Source organism: Martes martes (assembly GCF_963455335.1).
Source record: "Martes martes genome assembly, chromosome: 4".
NCBI classification, from domain to species: Eukaryota; Metazoa; Chordata; class Mammalia; order Carnivora; family Mustelidae; genus Martes; species Martes martes.
The window spans coordinates 92203161-92222387 of record NC_137891.1 but is presented as its reverse complement, the minus strand read 5'-3'; the positions used below and the strand labels follow the sequence as shown (position 1 = coordinate 92222387).

General features: G+C 37.8%; 1 protein-coding gene across 1 annotated transcript in view; it reads left to right on the top strand.

Annotated features, from left to right (window-relative positions):
• MAN1A2 (mannosidase alpha class 1A member 2) overlaps positions 1–18997 on the top strand; it is a 188526-nt gene extending 169529 nt beyond the window's left edge. Inside the window, exon 13 of the mRNA XM_080801162.1 lies at positions 17354–18997. Within this exon, the coding sequence (XP_080657288.1) occupies positions 17354–17486 (133 nt within the window). The 3' untranslated portion in view covers positions 17487–18997. The remainder of the gene's footprint in view (positions 1–17353) is intronic.
• Positions 18998–19227: the final 230 nt, after the last annotated feature.

Sequence of the window (19227 nt, the reverse complement as noted above, 5' to 3'; positions counted from 1 at the left end):
ATATGTGGGAATTTCATCTTTGAAGAAAAGCAGTGCAGATCATTGAAGAAAAGTTAAATTAGTTAATAGGTGATGTTAGGAAAACTGTTCACTAGGAAAAAGTCCTGGGAATTCAGCTGGATCCCTGGTAAATAACAAAACTGATCTTAATATAGATCATGCTTTGAATATAAAAAATGAAATAAAATCATGAAAAAAAAAAAAGGAAGTGTTTTTTCCCAACTCTGGGAGTGAAGATGGCATGGCACAAAACCCAGAAACCATAGAAGAAAAGATAAAATATTTTAGCCACTTGAAGTGGAAAACATCTACGAGGGGGAAAAAAAAAATCTGTAAAGTAAAAAATGGCACACTGGGAAAACATACTTGCAAAACATTTGGGTAGTCAATGGGTAAACTTAAAATCTGAAATTAAGAGAAAAATACTAAGTTAAAATAAGTAAAGGCATTTCACTGAAAATATAGATGGAAAATAGCATGAACAAATGAAAAATAAATGTTTGACCCACTCAGAGAAATGATGTAAACTTAATAATCAGATGCCATGTTTTACTGTCCACTTCAGATTTTAAAAATTTGTGTTTTGGTGTTGGCAATGATCTAAAGATCTAGTCATTTACACAGGAGGTGAGAGTGTGTGTTGTTTGATGTGAGTGATAGAATCTTTGGGGAAGAAACTATTGAAATACTGAGTTCACATAAATTTTGCTCCAGGAGTCCTGTTTCTGTTGTAGAACTGTCCTGCAGGTGTACTCCCCCAGATGAGGAAGACTGATGAAAAAGGTGCTCCTTGCTTCCACATTGTTGACATTCTTTGCTTCTGTACTGAATAATTAAGTGCCACATGTACCTTTTCGGCCACATCTCTTGTTAGACCACTTTCCCCAGGCATTTGATCTGTATCAGCCTGTTAGGCCTTTTCACTTCCATGTCCTTACTCTTGCTGTCCCTTCTGTGTGCAGTGCTCTTTTTTTTTTTTTTTTTTTAAATCCCTAACAAAATCCTATTACTTTCTCAAGGCCTTGTTCAAAGCCCTGTCTTTGAGGCCTCTCCAACACTAAGGCAGAATTAGTTCATCCTTAGGTATATTCACAAGACTTCCCTGGCCCTGATAGTCTACAGGAAACATTAATACCTTCAGGGCTTGGTTTCTTGTTTGGGTTGAGTATACACTCTACAAATGTTTGTTGAACCGTACAGAATTAATAGCTAATTCTTGCCATATTAAAATTGATTGTATAAACATCTGTCTCCTCTATATTGTGCAGCTCCTCAAAAATCAAGACTACTGTTGTTTTTAATATAGTTTTTTTAATTATAAAAATAATATGTGGATATGGCAAGGTGAATTAAATATTAGTGTGGAACATAAAAAATGAAAAAGGAAAGTTTCTATTTCCACATCCAGTTTCACTTCCCAGAGATAATTATTATTAAGCTGTTCTTGTTGTATCCCTTTTAGGAGTTTTCCGGGTATAACCAAACATATAAAAATTTATATTTATAATGTATATCTTTTTAATAGCCTTTTTCCCCCTACGGAGGCATAGTATACTTACTGTTCTGCAAGACTTGCTCTTTTCTTCTTACTCTTTATTTAGAGAAGTTTTCCATATGGACACATAAATCCAATGAGGATTGTCATTTGTTTAATCAGTAACTTACAGTTAGATATAGAAGTTGGTTCTATTCTAGTTTTTTGCTGTTAAAAACATTTAAATGAACACCCTTTTACATATAATTCTGCTGTTTGTATGAATGTAAATATTGGCTAGATTCCTAGCAGAAAGATGGCTGGGTCAAGGGGCATGTGCATTTGAGTTATGATCATTTTAGAGCGCTAACTTAACAAATAGATAGCTTTGGAAGTTCAGGGAGGAAAATGTTTTAGAAAATTAGCTGATCAGAAACATTAGGATCAAGAGAATATTCTGAGAAGTAACAAAACATTTAGATAGTACTTGATAGGTGAAATAAGCTTTGAGCAGGCTTTTTAAAAGTCAATCTTAAATTATTTTAATTTTTAAATAATTCATAATTCAGACGAGAATAAGTCACTTAAATTTTTTTCTATAGGTTAAGAACACAGATAAATCAAACAGGTTCTTAGGAAATTAATGGGTATACAAGTTTCAGCATTTCTCACTCTTTCAAGCTATCATTTCCTGGGATCCTTAATTCCACCTCTTTGCTCTAGGTGTGTCTGAGCTCTTTGTCCTTATCTACTAAGTAAATGGTGATCAGAATATACAAATGATACAATGTACTATGAAGTAATTCATCTAACAGATACTAAAGTGCCTCATATGTGCCTTTGCTACTTTATGTGCAGGGGATGCATCTGTGAATATAAGAGAGAACAGTCCTGACGTCAAGGAACTTAGAAATTTTTTTGAGTGCCTGCCCATAAAAATAGGCCCTTTGTGTGTATATCATCTGTACTTTCCATTATGCTCTCCCCTTGCCCTGCTTTTTTTTTTTTCAGCACTGTTACCACCTGATACATATGTTTGTTTTTTTATCTGTCTCTCCCATTAAGTAGAATGTAAGCATATAACTGCAGGAACTTTTCCTTTTAACTACTCTCACCTCCCTAGCACCCAGCACACAGTGTATGAGGCACTCAATAAATAGGTGTTACGTAAGGAAAAAGTTGGCTGTTTGCCTCTGTACGCTGACGCTCTTAAGTAGTAGTTTGTTTTTCAGCTTTATTGCGATCTAATTGACGTAAGATGTTGTGTAAGTGTAAGGTGTGCAGGGTGATTATTTAATACATTTATGTATTGCAGTGTGATTACCACCTGCAGTGTCAGCTGACATCATCTTTGTTGTGAGAGCGTGTAGGAGCTTTCTTAGCAGGTTTCAGGTATATAATACAGCATTGTTAACTGCAATCACAATGCTGTACATTAGATCCCCAGAACTTACCTTCAAACTTTATCCCCTGTGACTAACATCTGTGCAGTCCCCCAGTGCACGTAATCCCCATTCTGCTCTCTGTTTCTACACGACTATGGCCTCTGAGCATTTCACGTATGGATATCATATATCATATAGTCTTTGTCTTTTCTTTTCTGACTGATCTCACTCAGCATAATGCCATCAGGGTCTACCCATGCTGGAAATGGCAGGATTTCCTTCTTTCTCATGGCCGTATAGTATTCTCTGTGTGTGTGTGTGTGTGTGTGTGCATGTGTGTTTGTACACACCGTATCTTCTTTATGCATTCATCTGTTGGTGGACACTTAGGTTGCTTCCATATCTCGGCTGTCGTGTAGCTTAGTTAATGTTGCCGTAAACATGGGGATGCATATATCTCTTAAGATCCCGCTCTCATTTCCTGTGGCTATATACCCAGAAGCAGGATTGCTGGATCGTGTGGCAGTTCTATTTTTAAATGTTTGAGGACCCTCCATACAATTTTCCATAGTGGCTGTACCACTTCACATTCCCTCCAGCAGTGCGCAGTGTTACCCTGTTCTCTGCATCTCTGCCATTGTTCTCTTGTCTCTTTGATGAAGCCATTTTAACAGGTATGAGTTGATACCTTTGTGGTTTTGGTTTCCATTTCCCTGATAATTAGTGATGTTGAACATCTGCATGTGCCTGTATGTCTTTTTTTTTTTTTTTTTAAATGTCTGTTTAGTTCCTCTGCCCACTTTTTTTTTAAATTAATTTATTTATTTCAATAAACATATAATGTATTTTTATCCCCAGGGGTACAGGTCTGTGAATCGCCAGGTTTACACCTTTCACAGCACTCATCATAGCCCATACCCTCCCCAATGTCCATATCCCCACCACCCTCTCCCGTCCCCCCTCCCCCCAGCAACCCTCAGTCTGTTTTTTGAGATTGAGTCTTTTATGGTTTGTCTCCCTCCTCTGCCCACTTTTTAATTGAACAGTTTCATTTTTGTTACTGAGTTGTATGAGTTACTGAATATTTTCTATGTTAACCCCTTGTATATATGACTTGCAGATATTTCTCTGTAGGTTGTCTTCCATTTTTTATTGTTTTTGTTGTTTTATTGTTTCTTCTGTTATGCAGAAGCCTTTTAGTTTGATGTAGTTCCATGTATTTATTTTTGCCTTTGTTGTGTGTGCTTTTGGTGTCATACCCCAAAATCATTGCTGAGACACATGTCAAGGAGCTCTTTGTCTTTGTTTTCTTCTAGGACTTTTGCAATTTCAGCTCTTAAGTAGTTTTTAATCATATATTGTCACTTCTAATTGTATTTTTTAAAAAGATTTTATTTATTTATTTGACAGAGATCACAAGTAGGCAGAGAGACAGGCGGGGGCAGGGGAGCAGGCTCCCTGCTGAGATGAGAGCCCAAAGCGGGGCTCGATCCCAGAACCCTGAGATCATGACCTGAGCCAAAGACAGAGGCTTAACCCAGTGAGCCACCCAGGTGCCCCTAATTGTATTTTTTTTAAGTTTTTATTTAAGTAATCTCTACACCCCTTGTGGAGCTCGAACTCATGACCCCGAGATCAAGAGTCACATGCTTTTCCAACGGAGTCAGCCAGGTGCCCCTCTAACTGTATTTTTTAAAGCATTCCCTGCTCATCTTATATAAAATTTCAGTTTGTTCCCTTTTCCCCCCTCTCATTTCCCCTTTAACTTTTCTCCATAGCACCCAACTTCTAACATACTATATAATTTCCATAGGCATTCCCCAACTTATATAAATTTCATGAGGGCAGGGTGTTTTGTATATTTTAGTTATTGTTGTATCTCCAGTATTTATGGAAGGAACACATATACTTGTTTCAGAATGAGGTATTTGTTGAATAAAGGATTGAATTATTTGATTCTAAGAGAGACAGCTGAAAAAGGCAGTTTTATAAGATCTTGCAAAAATGGGAGCAGGAGGGCAAAGAGAATAATAGACCTATTTTGGGGGGTTGAGGCTCCGGGCTTGAACTCAAAATTAAGTTTGTGCTAGAAGATTGCTATCAGTGAATAGGTGAGGAAATTGATGAAGCAAGAAGAAAACGCCCAAGGCAAGCTGAGAAAAGTGGGGGAGTCGGGACACTGGATTTGTTTTCAGTAGAATCAGAGGTTCAGATGCCCACATGAAGGAGAAGAGCAGAAATAGTGCCAACTAGCTGGTGTTGGAAGATGGATAAAGTTGGTAAACCTAGGTCAGTGGTTCTTAAGCTTGAGCTTATATCAGAATCACCTGGAAAGGTTGGCAAAACACAAGATGGCTGGGCTCCATCACCCGAGATTCTGATTAGTACGTCTTGAGTGGGGTCTAAGAATCTGCATTTGTAAAAAGTTCCCAGGTGATGCTGATGCTGTTGGTCTTTGAGGAACTGCTGACCCCTGTGAGTCAGTCCACCATTTATGGCAGAAGCTAGGGGTCAAGGAATCACCTATGCTGACAAGGGATAGCCCGTACCCCATGCGGTCAGATCACTGCTGTTAGCTACAGTGTTTATGTTGTCTAGTCTCCTCAACTGCTGGTCCACTGGAGGACCAAAACCATGGTCTGCATGGTTTTTAATTTCTCTTAGAACTCACCACAGTGTCACAGTGCAATCCAAATATTAGTTGGTAGGTATACCCACATACACAGACAAAGTGAATTTCACTGGCACTCTTTAATAGAAGCATTTTTTTTTTAGTTTCAAGCCTGTTACTTTGAAATATCCTTGCCATTTTTTTTTTTTTGCTGCAGTAGAGGGAGCTACAATCCAAATTGTATTCATATAGCAATAACACATATTGGGGTTAATTTCCTTTTCCATCCTTTCCTTTTAGTCTTTTTTTAAAAAGTCCACTTTAATGAAGTACTTTAAATGTGCAGTTTATTGTCTTTGGGCAGATATATATGCCTGGGTAACTAGCACCCCAATTACTCTGGAACACTTCAGTTCCTAGTCTTGCAGTGATTTCTGCCCCACCTCCAAATACGTAGCTGCTTTTTGTCACTATAGGTTGCCTGCCTAGAATCTCATGTAATTGGAATCACGCAGTATGTACTTACTTTTGTACATAATGTTTTTTAGATTAATCAGTGTTGTTGCATGTATCAGTAGTTCACTTTTTTCTCTTGGTAAGTAGTATCCTGTTGTATGGGTATACCGTGTTTTGTGTATCTGTTATTCTCTTTTTGATGGCACGTGCCCTATGCTTTTGAAAGGAATCGGGGGAAAAAAAGAATTATGTTTGTTTACCATTTGACTACCTGTAAGTATTTTGCTCTTAATTTTTCCTTTCCAGGAAGTTTTTAATTCTTCCCTTAAAAGTAATGGTACCTCATTGGCTATTATCAAATAGTTACTGCCAAATAATTTGCTATTATTAAATAAAATTCTAAATGTTTCTGATCTTCTTCTTAAAGTAGAGATGGCGTAGATGAAACCATAGGAGCCAAAATTTGTAGCAACAGTCTTCCTCTCAAAACTTAAGTAAATATTGTTCCCTAAAGTTGTTATAAAAGTTCTGGTGAGACTTCCAGTTTTCCCTTTGCAAACAATTTTATTGACCAAGTTTTTCTTAACACTTAAGCTAGGTTTGCTAATTAGCTGTTCTTTCTAGATGGAATATTTTAGTATGATAAAGAAAACTAGTAATATAGGAAAAGGTAATAGTAATACAGGAAAAGTAAATAGGAAAGGGTAATAGACCTGTAATCAAGAACTATACCAAAATGCTAATTGTAGCGTCTAGGAGGTAAGCATGTATGGGTTTCACCGTAAAATTCTTTTGAAGTTTCTGAGCTTTGAAGGTTTTATAGTAAAATACTAGGGCAGGGGAAGAAGGGAAAGCTAGTAAATTGTTGCCCAGGACAGATATTGTTACTGATGTTGCTTTCCTGTCCTCCAGTAGTTCTGGTTCTCCTTTTTATAGCCCCTGTTATCTGTCTGTGCCTGTCAAGTTATTCTCAGCATAAGCAAATGAAAGCACAGTTAGCCAGCTATCAGACTATTAAAGCTAATCCCCTAGTGAAGAAGGTTTTGAAGTAGGTTCAAAGACAGTTCTGAGAATAGTTTTGTCAGTAAAGCATCAAGAGTAGCATGACTTCTAAGTTTGTAATCAAAAGCGTCCACGTAATATATTTGGGAGAGAGGGAGGAATCAATGAGATTTTTGGAGTGAGGATTCTTAGCCAAGGAAAAAACAGTTCAGGAGGGAAGACTGGAAAAACCAAGCCACTATTCCCTTCCATTTATCTTTCATCTTTTATCTTGTCTGTAACTAGATCCTAAAGTTAACCTCCTACCATGAGAAAATGACTATTTTTCCAGCTGGAAAAGTAGCATTAAATCTCCTGTTCTGTGCTGTTCTCTGCACCCTTACCCCTGACAGCTGATTTGCAAACTAAGTCAAATCCATAAGTATTTATTAAGTAACTGCTCTCTTTTCAGAATTGTGCTATTTGGAAATTAAAGTGTATGAAACATAACGCTGTATGAGGAGCTTGCAGTCTAGTTAAGAAATCTCTTATTTCTGGCCCTGGGCAAATTCAGTAAAAGTACAAACTGTATAGTCAAGTGCTAAATAGAATATAAATGTTTTAGAGATTCAAAGAAGGGAACTTTGGCGTGGGCTGGAGTAGTCATGAAAAAAGTTTGAGATAATGCTACATGTTAATAGGTGAGGTAAAGCAGAAAGTCATTTCATGAAAAGGGATCCAGCTTGAGAAAACAGATGCTGCTGTTCTTCAAAAAGACAGTAAAGAAACTGGACTTACTAAGGAATATTCATTAGAAGTAATGGGAGATAGGCTTCTAGAATCAAAATCAGGGAAGCAACAGTATGGATGAACATTGAGAACATTATGTTCAGTGAAATGAGCCAGTCACAAAAAGATAGTTATGATTCTACTTGTATAAAGTACCTCTAACCAAACTGATAGGAACAGAAAGTAGAAGGTGGTTTATCAGGCACTGGGGGAAGGGAAAAAGGGAATTGTTGCTTGAAAGAGTGTAGAATTTCAGTTTTGCAAGATTAAAGAGTTCAGGAATCTGTTTCACAATTGTGTGAACATACATAGCTCTACTGAACTTAAAAATAAAATGATAAATTTCTTTGTTTCTTTTTTAAACTATAGTTGACACACAGTGTTATTGTTAGTTTCAGGTGTAGCACATACTGATACAATAACTCGGTCTATGTTATGCTCACCACAAGTGTAGCCACCATCTGTCACCGTCTGTCACCACAGTGCTATTACAGTATCATTGGCCATGTTTCCTGTTCTATACCTTTTATCCATGTGGCTTACTCATTTCATAACTGGAAGCCTATGTCTCCCTCTTCCCTTCACCTATTTTGCCCATCCCTCCACCCCTGGCAACCATGTTTCTTCTCTGTATTTATGGGTCTGATTCTGCTATTTGTTTATTCATTTATTTTTTAGACTCCATATATGAGTGAAATCATATGGTATTTGTGTTTCTTTGATTTATTTCACTTAGCATGATAACCTGTAGGTCCATGTGTATTGTCACAAATGGCAAGATTAAGGGGATAAATTTTATATAATGTGTTTTTTTAAAACCACAATAAAAAATTGGAGAAGCAATGGCATTCCTCAAAAGGGAACCATAAGATAAAATGCAAAGCATCTACACGTCAACTCCCATCCCACTCCCCTCCTCCAACCCCTATAACTTATACCTGGGGTGAAAGGAAACTAAAGGAAACTAAGTGGAACTAAAGGAAACTAAAGGAATACAAGTATGGCTGAGAGAAAACTAGAGTCCCAAAGGGAGAAAAGTAACTTGTTATTTTAAATGATTGCCAGGATGCTAAGAAATTATATATCAAGATATTACTACACATGTAATTTTGTAATTAATACTCTTCCAGGAATGATGCAGAGAAACAACAGAATAGGTAGCTAATTTTAAAGAAGGAAAAAGTTGGATTGAGAAAAATAAAAGTAGATGGATTTAATGTTCATTTTCACAAAGTTCTAGAAAGTCGTAAGACTTTGCTATGAAGATAGGAAGACTTTGGAAAAAAATTAGTGATCAAGAAGAGCCAGAAAGGCTTCCTCAGAACAAGTTCTTGCTGGACTAACTCTAATGTTCTTTTTGGATTGGTTTAATAATAGAGGATTAAGTGATTCCATGAAAATACATGGTGTTCAGCAAATTGTTTGACAGAGTATCTCAAAATGGAAGAACCAACTCTTCTTCCAAGATGAAGTAACAAGGCCCAGAATTTACCCTTCTACCCAAAGCAGACAGATGAAATATATAGGAAACAATGGTTTTCAAAAGGAGAGGAGGCAGTGAAGGAATGTGGTCTCAGAGATGGGAAACAAACCAGCAGCCCTGGCTTTGCCGCAGCTTGCTGCCTTGGTAGAGCTTCCCCAAAGCACAGGGAAGGGGACCTGAGGCTGAGTGCAGCAGGCTCCCTGAGGAGATCGGAGTTGTGAGTCCAAGGAAATGAAAATAGCTGGTGTTTACAGGAGAGTAGCGGAGAGCAGTGAGCTACACAGAGAGAGAACCCCAGAGAATCCCTCTGGGAGTAGTCAGCAGAGGGAAGAAGCTATACCTGGGGGGAAAGAATCCTCTATGAGGAATTAAAAGGAACAGTTTATGGTGACCACACAGGGTCAGAAATAGTGCCTGTTCCCAAGAGCCTGACTGGAAAATCTTATAATTCACAGGGCATGGAGTAGAGTACTCAGAAAAGTCCTTCCTCAGTGGTGAGGAATAATCTCTTGCTTTGGATCTGCATAGTCACAAAAGCAAGACTTGAAGGTATCAAATTGTTTCCAAGTTAACTTAACTATGTACCTGAACAAAACTCAAGATTTATAGGAATACAAAATTATCTAGCAACCACAGGTAAAACTCAATGTCTGGCATCCAGCCAAGGATGCCATGTATGGTATACCAGGCAGGAAGGGATGACCAGTAGTGAAAATAATCAACTGAAACTGACTCAGAGCTCATATAACTGTTAGAATTAGCAGGGGACATTAAAACAGTTATTACAATTATATGCCATGTATTCAAAAAATTAAAGAGAGACATGGGAGATAATAAATTCCAAATCAAACTTCCAGAAATGGAAACTGTAAGGTCTGAATTGAAAAATACACCTTAGAGGATTAATAGCAGATTAGAACTTGCAAAAGAAAAGATTTGTGAACCTGAAGACATTGCAGCTGAAATCAAAATGAAAACAAGAGCCAAAAAAGAATCTTATAAAAATGCAAAGAGTATCGGTGAGCTGTGCAACAACTGTAGGTTGCTTAAAATATGTGAAATTGAAGTCTGAGTGGAGAGGACAGAAGAATGGATTAAAAATATATTTATATGGGCCAAAATCTTTCCAAACTTAAACCCACTCGAAGGAACTGAACAAAGTCGAAGGACAAGAAACATGAAGAATACGTCACCAAGGGCACATCATAATCACATTGCTTAAAACCGGTGGTAATGAAAAAAAGTCTGAAAAGCCATCAGAGGAGAAAAACGAGTTAGGTAGAAAACAACACATACAAGAATGACGGCAGGGTTCTCATTGGAAACAAGACTAATATCCCTCATGAACAAATATGCATAAAGCAGCTAAACAAGATTTTAGCAAATTAAATCTAACAACCTATTCAATAGATAACATATCATGACCAAGTAGATTTACTCTGGGCATGGAGGTTTAACATTTGAAAATCAGTGAACTGAAAAAGAAAAACCATATGATCATTTCAGTAGACACAGAAAAATTATTAGACAAAATCGAACATCCCTTCCTGATAAGATTCTTAGCAAACCAGGATTGGAAAGGAATTCTCTCAACCTGGTAAAGAGCATAAATGAAAAATCTACACCTAACCTCATACTGAAAAACTGATTGTGTTCCTCCTAAGATCAGGAATAAGACAAGGATTTCTGTCTGTTCTCTTCAGTTTAGCCTGAACTGGAGGTTCTAGCTAGTATAGTCAGACAAGATAAAGAAATAAAAGACATCCAGACTAGAAAAGAAGAAGTAAAATTATCTTTTTTTCATAAAAGTTGTGGTCATCAAAGTAGGAAATCCTGTGGAGTTACTGAAAAGTTACTGGAATTACTGAGCATTTAGCACAGTTGCAGATGCAAGATTAGTATATCAAAATTCATTATGTATGTATTAAGCATGAACTGAAATTGAAGCTGAAAAACACAGTAGTGCAACGTTATGAAATACTTAGGGATAAATCTTGACAAAACAGGTGAAAGACCTGTACACTAGAAACTAAAAATCATTGCTGAAAGAAATTAAAGACCTAATTAAATGGAGAGATTCAGTTTGTTGATGGTTGTGAAAACTCAGTATTATTCATTCTTTTCAGATTGATCTATAGATTCAGTGAAGTCCCAGTTGAAATCTTAAGAGACTTTTTTACAGAAATTAGAAAGCTGTTTCTGAATTTCATGTGGAAATGTGAAGAACCTAGGAAAACCAAAACAAGTTTGAAAAAGAACAAAGTTCAAAGCATAACACTACCTGATTTCAAGACTTACTGTAATGCTGTGATAATCATTACATTGTGATATTGGTGTAATGCTAGGCAAATAAATTGGTGGAATAGAATAGAGAGTCCAGAGAGGAAAAACCTGGTATATATTTGGACACCTGATTTTTTACAAAGGTACAGAGGCATTGCAATGAAAAAAGGCTTTTCAACAAAAGGTGATAGAATAATTGGATTTCTATATGCATATACAAAAAATCAATTCAAAATGTATCATAGACCTAAGTTTAAAACAAAGTACAGGGGCACCTGGGTGGCTCACTCATTAAGCATCTGCCTTTGGTCCTGGGATAGAGCCCCACATCAAGCTCCCTGCTCAGTGAGGAGCCTGCTTCTGCCTCTCCCACTCCCCCTGCTTGTGTTCCCTCTCTCGTTGTGTCTCTGTCAAGTAAATAAATAAAATCTTTAAAAAAAAAAAACAAAATGAAAAACCCAAAAGTACAGCTTGTAGTAGAGAACAGAGAAGAACATCTTTGGGACCTTGGGCTAAGCAAAGATTTTTTAGATAATACACCAGAGCATTATACATAAAAGAATGAGTTGATCAGTTGGTCTAAAAATTTAAAAAATCTCTCTGAAAGACATTTGAAGAAGAATGAAAGAAAATGAAGGGATGAAAAGATAAGGCACAGACTGGGATAAAATTTTTACAAACTATATAATTCTGGGTGATATGACAAATTCTAAAAACTCAACAGTAAGATGATATGCAACCCAATTTAAAACCTGGCAAAAGAATTAAACAGATACTTCATAAAAGAATATATAAGGATGGCAGGTAAGCTCATGAAAAAATGCTAGACATGATTAGAACAAATTGCAACTACAATGAAATACTACTTACTACACATGTATTAGACTATCAGAGTAGTCCCACACCTGCAGAGAGATCTCCCTTTACTTTTTGCTTTGCACTTGAGTGGAGATGTAAGGTATGGAGCATCTTCTAATTCTGAGAAGAAAGTCAAGAAAATCTTGAAGATCCTACTGACGGGGGGAAAAATTGGAAACCAGATCTTCTGCCAACCCAGAAAATCCTCTCCATGAATATAGCAGAGAAAGAAAACATTTTAGAAAACATTTTTATCGTTGGATAAGCATGAAACCAGGCTGCAATTTGCATCACAGGCAGATTGCAAAGACAGAAAGAAATTTCACCTTCCCATATAACCAGGCAGATACAATCCCTTACATACGTGTTCTGAAGATAAATTGTAACTTGTCCATATGTAAGAATAGTTCCTGCATGGCACCATTTGCTTTACATAGTTCATTCTAAATTCACGTTGCGGTGATTGGGGTGACCATCTGTGCTAATCAATTGTCTTTATTCAAAGGACAACTGACACTTCTGTCTCTGATAAGGGTTAGTTAAGAGCTTTAGAGAGAAAGCCACCTGAGCTAGAGTCCCACGGTGATAGGGAAATTGGGGTTCATCTTCCTTGATGATTACATTGCAAAGGCAGGCCACTAGGAGAAACTAAATTGTACAGCTGGCAAGAAGTTTATTCAGCTTTTAAAAAGATTTATGTACATTTCAGAGGGACAGTTAGTTTTCTCAAGTCAGTGAGCTAAGAAGAGGGAAGGAAGGATAAGGTGTTTTGGCACCAGGAAAAACTTAGTATTTTATTAACCTTTATAAAACCCAGAGCTCTGATAGCGTTTTACTGCTAAATGAACCAGCTTTTGTTATCATCTACCTCGGCTTTTGTTGTAGAAGCTAACACCCACTGTTCAGGTAGTTTAGGTATCTTGTGTCCTACAGGCAAAATCATCCTAACTTATTCAGCCCCTAAGGGCAGAGGAAAATGAATCCCTCCCAGCTCCCTTATATCACAAGACAAAGCCTAAACCATTGCAGTAATCAGAAATATCTGCTTTCTTCAGTTTATCTTAAAAAAGAAAAAAAGCATGTATATTTTGCATTTGGATTTGTAATATACCCACATTAGTTTGAAGATTTCTTCTTTCCCCACCTCTTCAACAAAACAAAACAAAAAACACTTTTAAGATTTGAGAAGAGATGTGGGGAAAAGCAGAGAGGGGCAGGTCCTTTTGGCGAGATTAAAAATTGTATGTTTTAATGCAATTTTTTTTTTTTAAGATTGATTTATTTGGCGGGGAGAGGGGAAGAGGGAGAGAATCTTCAAGCAGACTCCTCACTGAGCGGGGAGCCCGGGGAGCCCAGTGCAGGCTCCATCATACAAGCCATGAGATCATGACCTGAGCCAAAACCAAGAACCAGAAATGTAACCACCTCAGCCACCCACGTGTTCCAATGTGTCATCTTTTAGAATTTAATTTCCACTGAGTATATTTCAATTTAATTTGATTTCTAACCAGTCTGTTCCAAAGACATTGTTTAAACATTAGAAGTATAAATGAAATGGAAGTTTTAAGTAAGTTATTTTTCAAACAATCTAAGGGTTTTTTTTTTTTATGAGTTACATATACATGTAAATGCAAACCTTTTTAGAGTTGTAACATCTTTCCATGATACACTGAACATTGCCATTGGTAGTTGTGAAGAAGAATAAATGAGTCACCAAGGCTTGTTTGATAAGTCAGCATAGAGGCCCAAGTAAGTACATGTTAACTTGGCAGTTGGTTCTTTCAGCCTTACCATTTCTGTGTTGACACTTAAATTTTTCTCCTCAGATTTGGTTGACTTCTCTTGCTGAAAACTTGCCTTTTCAGTTACTACCAACACTTGTGTTGAGATGACTCCACCTTGAAATACCTTGTCTTTAGATGAGAGAAAGCTAAGAGAAACATATATGAACAACATTTTTAAATAGTTCTAAAAAGTAAGCTACACATCTGTTCAGACTGAGGTCCTTAATAGCACCTTTTTATATGCCTATAGGCTTTTGTCAGCACCATTTGTCATCTATTAAAACCTTAGTTTTAAGAAAATTCATACTAAAGGAAAAATGAGTAGTGCAGTAGCTAATTTAGACTGTAGACTTTTCTCAACTTTCACAGCAAAGATCACACTTCTCCAGTTCTACTTTTAAAATCCAGGTTAAAAGTCTTAAATCACTAATAGTATACCATGTCCTCTACATCTTTTTCTGAATGTGTAATCCAAAATCAAAAAGAGTTATTTAGCTATATTAGTTTAATTTCAGACATTGATTTTGTTATAAATTTGTGAGAATGTGTATGTGGTATGTGTTTATGTGAATGTGTGTGTATCTGTGGGAGTCTGTGAGAGTGTGTATGAGTGTGTGTTGTGGTATGTATGTGTCTGGGAGTGTGTGGTCTGTGTGAGGTTATGGGAGTGTGTGTGAATATGTAGTCTTGTGTGTGTCTGGGTATGTGTATGTGAGAGGGTGTGGTGTGCGTGTGTCTGGGAATGTGTGGTGTGTGTGTGGGTGTGTGAGAGAGAGAGAGAGTGTGTGTGTGGTCTTTGTGTCTATGGGAGTGTGTGTGGGGGGGGTCTGTGTGTTTCTATGGGAGTGTGTGTGAGAGAGAGAGTGTGTGTGCGTGATATGTGTGTGTCTGTGGGAATGTATGGTATGTGTTTGTCCCCATATGTCTAACCCCTGCTCTCTAGTCTTGCTCCAGGCCCCTTGGACCAAGCAGCAGTGCTTAAGGTCTAGAGGTATCCTGGAGGTTGGGGTGGAAGTTGTGTTAGTTCCTAGGGCTGCCTTAACAAAGTACCACAAACTTGATGGCTAACAGAAATTTATTCTCTCCTGATTCTGGAGACCTGAAGTCTGAAGATCATTCCCTCTTGTGGCAACATAGCTTTAATCCTTGTCTCTGGCTGCTCATGACCTTCCTCCCTGTGTGCCTTGGGTCCAAATCTCCCTCTCCTTTCTCCTGCAAATTTCAAGTTACTGGATTTAGGGTAGGCCCTAAATCCAGGATGATTTCATCTCAAGATCCATAATTGATGACATCCCCAAACACCCTGTCTCTAAATAAGGTCACATTCTGAGGCTCCAGATGGACATGAATGGGGGAGGCAGGCACACTGTTCAACCCACTACAGTAGTATTCAGTTAGGTTCCTTTTATTATTATTTTAGGGAGAGAGAGCTGTGGGGAGGAGCAGAGGGAGAGGGACAATCAGACTGGTGAGCACAGAGCCCAACGTGGGGCCTAATCCCTTGACCCGGATGAAATCACCACCCAAGGCGAAACCAAGAGTCTGAGGATCAACCGACTGAGCCACCCAGGCACCCTTAATTAGGATCTTTTTTTAAAATGATGGTTTAAAACTATTATTTCTGGGGCGCCTAGGTGGCTCAGTGGGTTAAAGCCTCTGCCTTCGTTTCAGGTCATGATCCTGGGGTCCTGGGATTGAGCCCCATATTGGGCTCTCTGCTCAGCAGGGAGCCTGCTTCCCCCTCTCTCTCTCTCTGCCTGCCTCTCTGCCTGCTTGTGATCTCTGTCTGTCAAATAAATAAAATCTTTAAAAAAAAAACCAACTAATATTCCTTAAAAAACTAAAAATAATGTCCCTTTTTGTTATCTAAAGCCTGCACATTCATTATTTTCTTTATTTTTATAATGTTTGTGTTTACATCCGGTACTTCCATAGCATCCCCCATGGAAAGGAATCATTTTGTGGGGGACTTTTGCATTTTCTCTCACTTCTCTTTCAAGAAGTGATGAAATTAGAGCAAGCCTGACCCATCAGCCCATATTTAACCAAGAAACATGGGATTGCACAGAACATAGCGCTTCCAGATATGTTTGTGCCCAGAACTCCCAAAAGCTTGTGCTTCCGGCCTCCCTACAGTAGACCCAGTAGACCCAGCAGACCCATCAGTCTCTTGCTACCTCCAGTCAAGTCTGTTTTTTTCAGTTCCAGCTTCTCTGCCCGTGACGTGGTGAATGAATTCGAGTCAAGCAGGTCTCAAGGTCTGGGGTCAGGGAGGTTGGAAGCCCTATTACTCTCCATTCCAGCTTTACCAGTTACAATGTTGCCTCAGTGCTGTCTGGTTTTACTCAGTCATTTAGGAACTGTAATGGTAATCAGAAAAGATATTAATGTGCTATTTTTAAGATAAAGGAGTTTCAGCAAAATCATTGTAAAGGAGTTCTTCACCAAATCCTAATGAAGAGTTAGAACCCAGATTTCCTGACTCTCTGGAGTTGGTTTTTTTATGATCACCTTAAAGACCCCTTTAATAGAATTTAGATTGGAAAATGCCCAGTATTATAGGTAACAATTATTGTTTGTGTCAGCTCTATCACCATGGCTTGCAGTGCCCACGGGGAGGTCGGGAATCCTTGCCTTCGTTTACACAGTGCTATTACCTATGGAGAGCAAGCACAAAATTCTTATAATCCAGAGTGTTTCTGAAACCTTCATTAAACAGTTTGCATTACCTACTGGAAAAACTACAAAAACTCCTAAAGTATCAGTATATAAAAATCCCTGCTAGGTCCAGATAATATGCTAGTTATTTCCTTTAGTGTCTGTTAATAAATGCGAATTAATCACCTTCTACTTGCACTATGAGCTCTGTAAGCTGCCAAAGTAGATGATTGATCTTATGTGTGACTTTCAAAAGAATGTCTGTGAAAAATCACGAAGTGGTTTGTTCATTCACGATGGGGCCATTTTACAGCTTTGTTGTCTGATGTGCTTCCGACAGGTGTGTGGACTTTGTTAACTGTCTCACATCGGCAGTCCACGGGTGCATCTTACTGGATTTTCTTATGCACCGCACTATTCTAGAACATGTTACTATGTTTTAGATCGTGTGAGTGAGTGAGTTTCATTCTGTGATGTGTTTTTCTTCAGAGCTCTTCAGAATAGGCTTTTGGTTTCCTCTGCTGCTGTAACTAGCTCACTTGATCTTGTTGAACTCTAATTGAAGCTCATTTCTCTCCCTTTTATTTTCAGATACTTGTATCTGCTGTTCTCCAGTGATGACCTTTTACCTTTAGACCACTGGGTATTCAATACAGAGGCTCATCCTCTGCCTGTGTTACATTTAGCCAACACCACACTTTCAGGAAATCCTGCTGTTCGATGAAAGCAGCTCCAGAAAGACCATTCTTCTCACCTGTGTTTTGTTTACATGGACCACTACAGAAATTAGTCTGGAGAGGGGGCTTTGGGAAACCTGGACCTCATAAGTCATCATGGCAGGGTAAAACATGACTGCGCCCCACAGGACTTTTCAACTTGTAGATATCTCAACTTTGAAATGATTCCATTTTATACCTGACCAAAACATATTCTGGTATGTGTAAGACAAAGACCTGGTGTGCTTGGATTCGTAAAGAGATGGTCACACGGGAAATTTTGCCTGTTACTACTATATTGTTTTTAGAGTCCTGGAGTCTCGACTGCCTAAGAATAAGCCAAGAATGTGGAGCACCTTGTGGGAGTGAGAAATGGCCTTGGGAACCAATTCTATATGTGTTCCTTCCAAAGCGGAGCAGCTTTCAAATCAAATATTTACTTACCGGTTCTCCCCCTTTTCTCCATTTTTAATAATGGAAGGAACTAGAACAAAGAACAGTGGAACTGCATCGAGAGCAATGAAGACTGGAAAAAGAAACCCGAGTACCTGTCCCTGTTTCAATTTTCAAGTTTCCCATTGGACGACCAGACTGGCAACCATTTCAGATCTCAGTGTATCCCATTGAAATTTCTTGGTTAAATTTAATTTTCTCTGGGGGCACGATCTCACAAAGAATACTCTTCAAGTCTTTGTCTCCATATGGAATCATTGAAACTGGTATTTATCATAACCACTACTTAATGAGCCTGGGTTTGGGATTTTGTGCATGTTGATCAGTCTAGTGTTGGTAGCATGACCAAAAGTGGGGGAATCGCTACAGTTTGTCGCCTTGGAACCTGTTCTAAGAGAAAGCCTTGGTTTTGTTGGGAGGAGATTTTTTTTTTTTTCAAACCAGCAAATCTACCAAGTGAACTTTATCCACTTTAACCTTGTTATAAATTTAGTAAAATCCCTCAACGACTTTACGTGGCTTGGCAAAATTCACCATACTATTATGCAGCTCTGAATTTACCCAAATTTCTTTTACAACCTATTAAATCAAAAAACAAAATACAATGAAACTTGCTTAAACGCTCTATCTGGAATGGGAACAGGGGATCCTTTATTATCTCATCAGATGAGTAAGCTTTTCACAAATACTTTATGTAAAAAATAAAATTCAGCTTTTATTTTCTGCAAGGGTATTTATAGAAATCCAAAGAAGAGCTTCAAAGTAATTTTTAACAGAAAAAAATGTGGTATAATTAATCATATTAACTAAATTCGGGATATATCTAAGGGAGTTTCTCTTACCATCAATAGATTTTGCAGTGATACTTATTTTTAAAGAAATTACTATTTCTTTATATTGGGGGGGAAGAACTTAAATTTTTTCAAGAACTGTATTGTAAGATAAGTATGCTTATAAATTTTCTGTCCCTTGAGTTTATGTCACGGTGCAAGACACTTTTTCTTCTTTACATTTAATACAAACAGCTTCCATTGACAATAAAAGTTGGGAGCAGTGTAACTAGTCTAATATTTACTCTGAATTTGGAGATTTCATGAAACAGTGTTTGGGGAAGAAGCCCACCTTGGAATTCTGAAGGCATATTTTCTTATTTTGATAGCTTTTCTGTGTAACCTTTTAGCATGTGGTAGATTTAAATTGGAGAAAAGATTTAATAAATTAGTGTAATTATTTTCTAAGGTTGATCATCTTATGCCACCAAGAGTCAGACAATCCTCACGATTTAGGAGATGACCC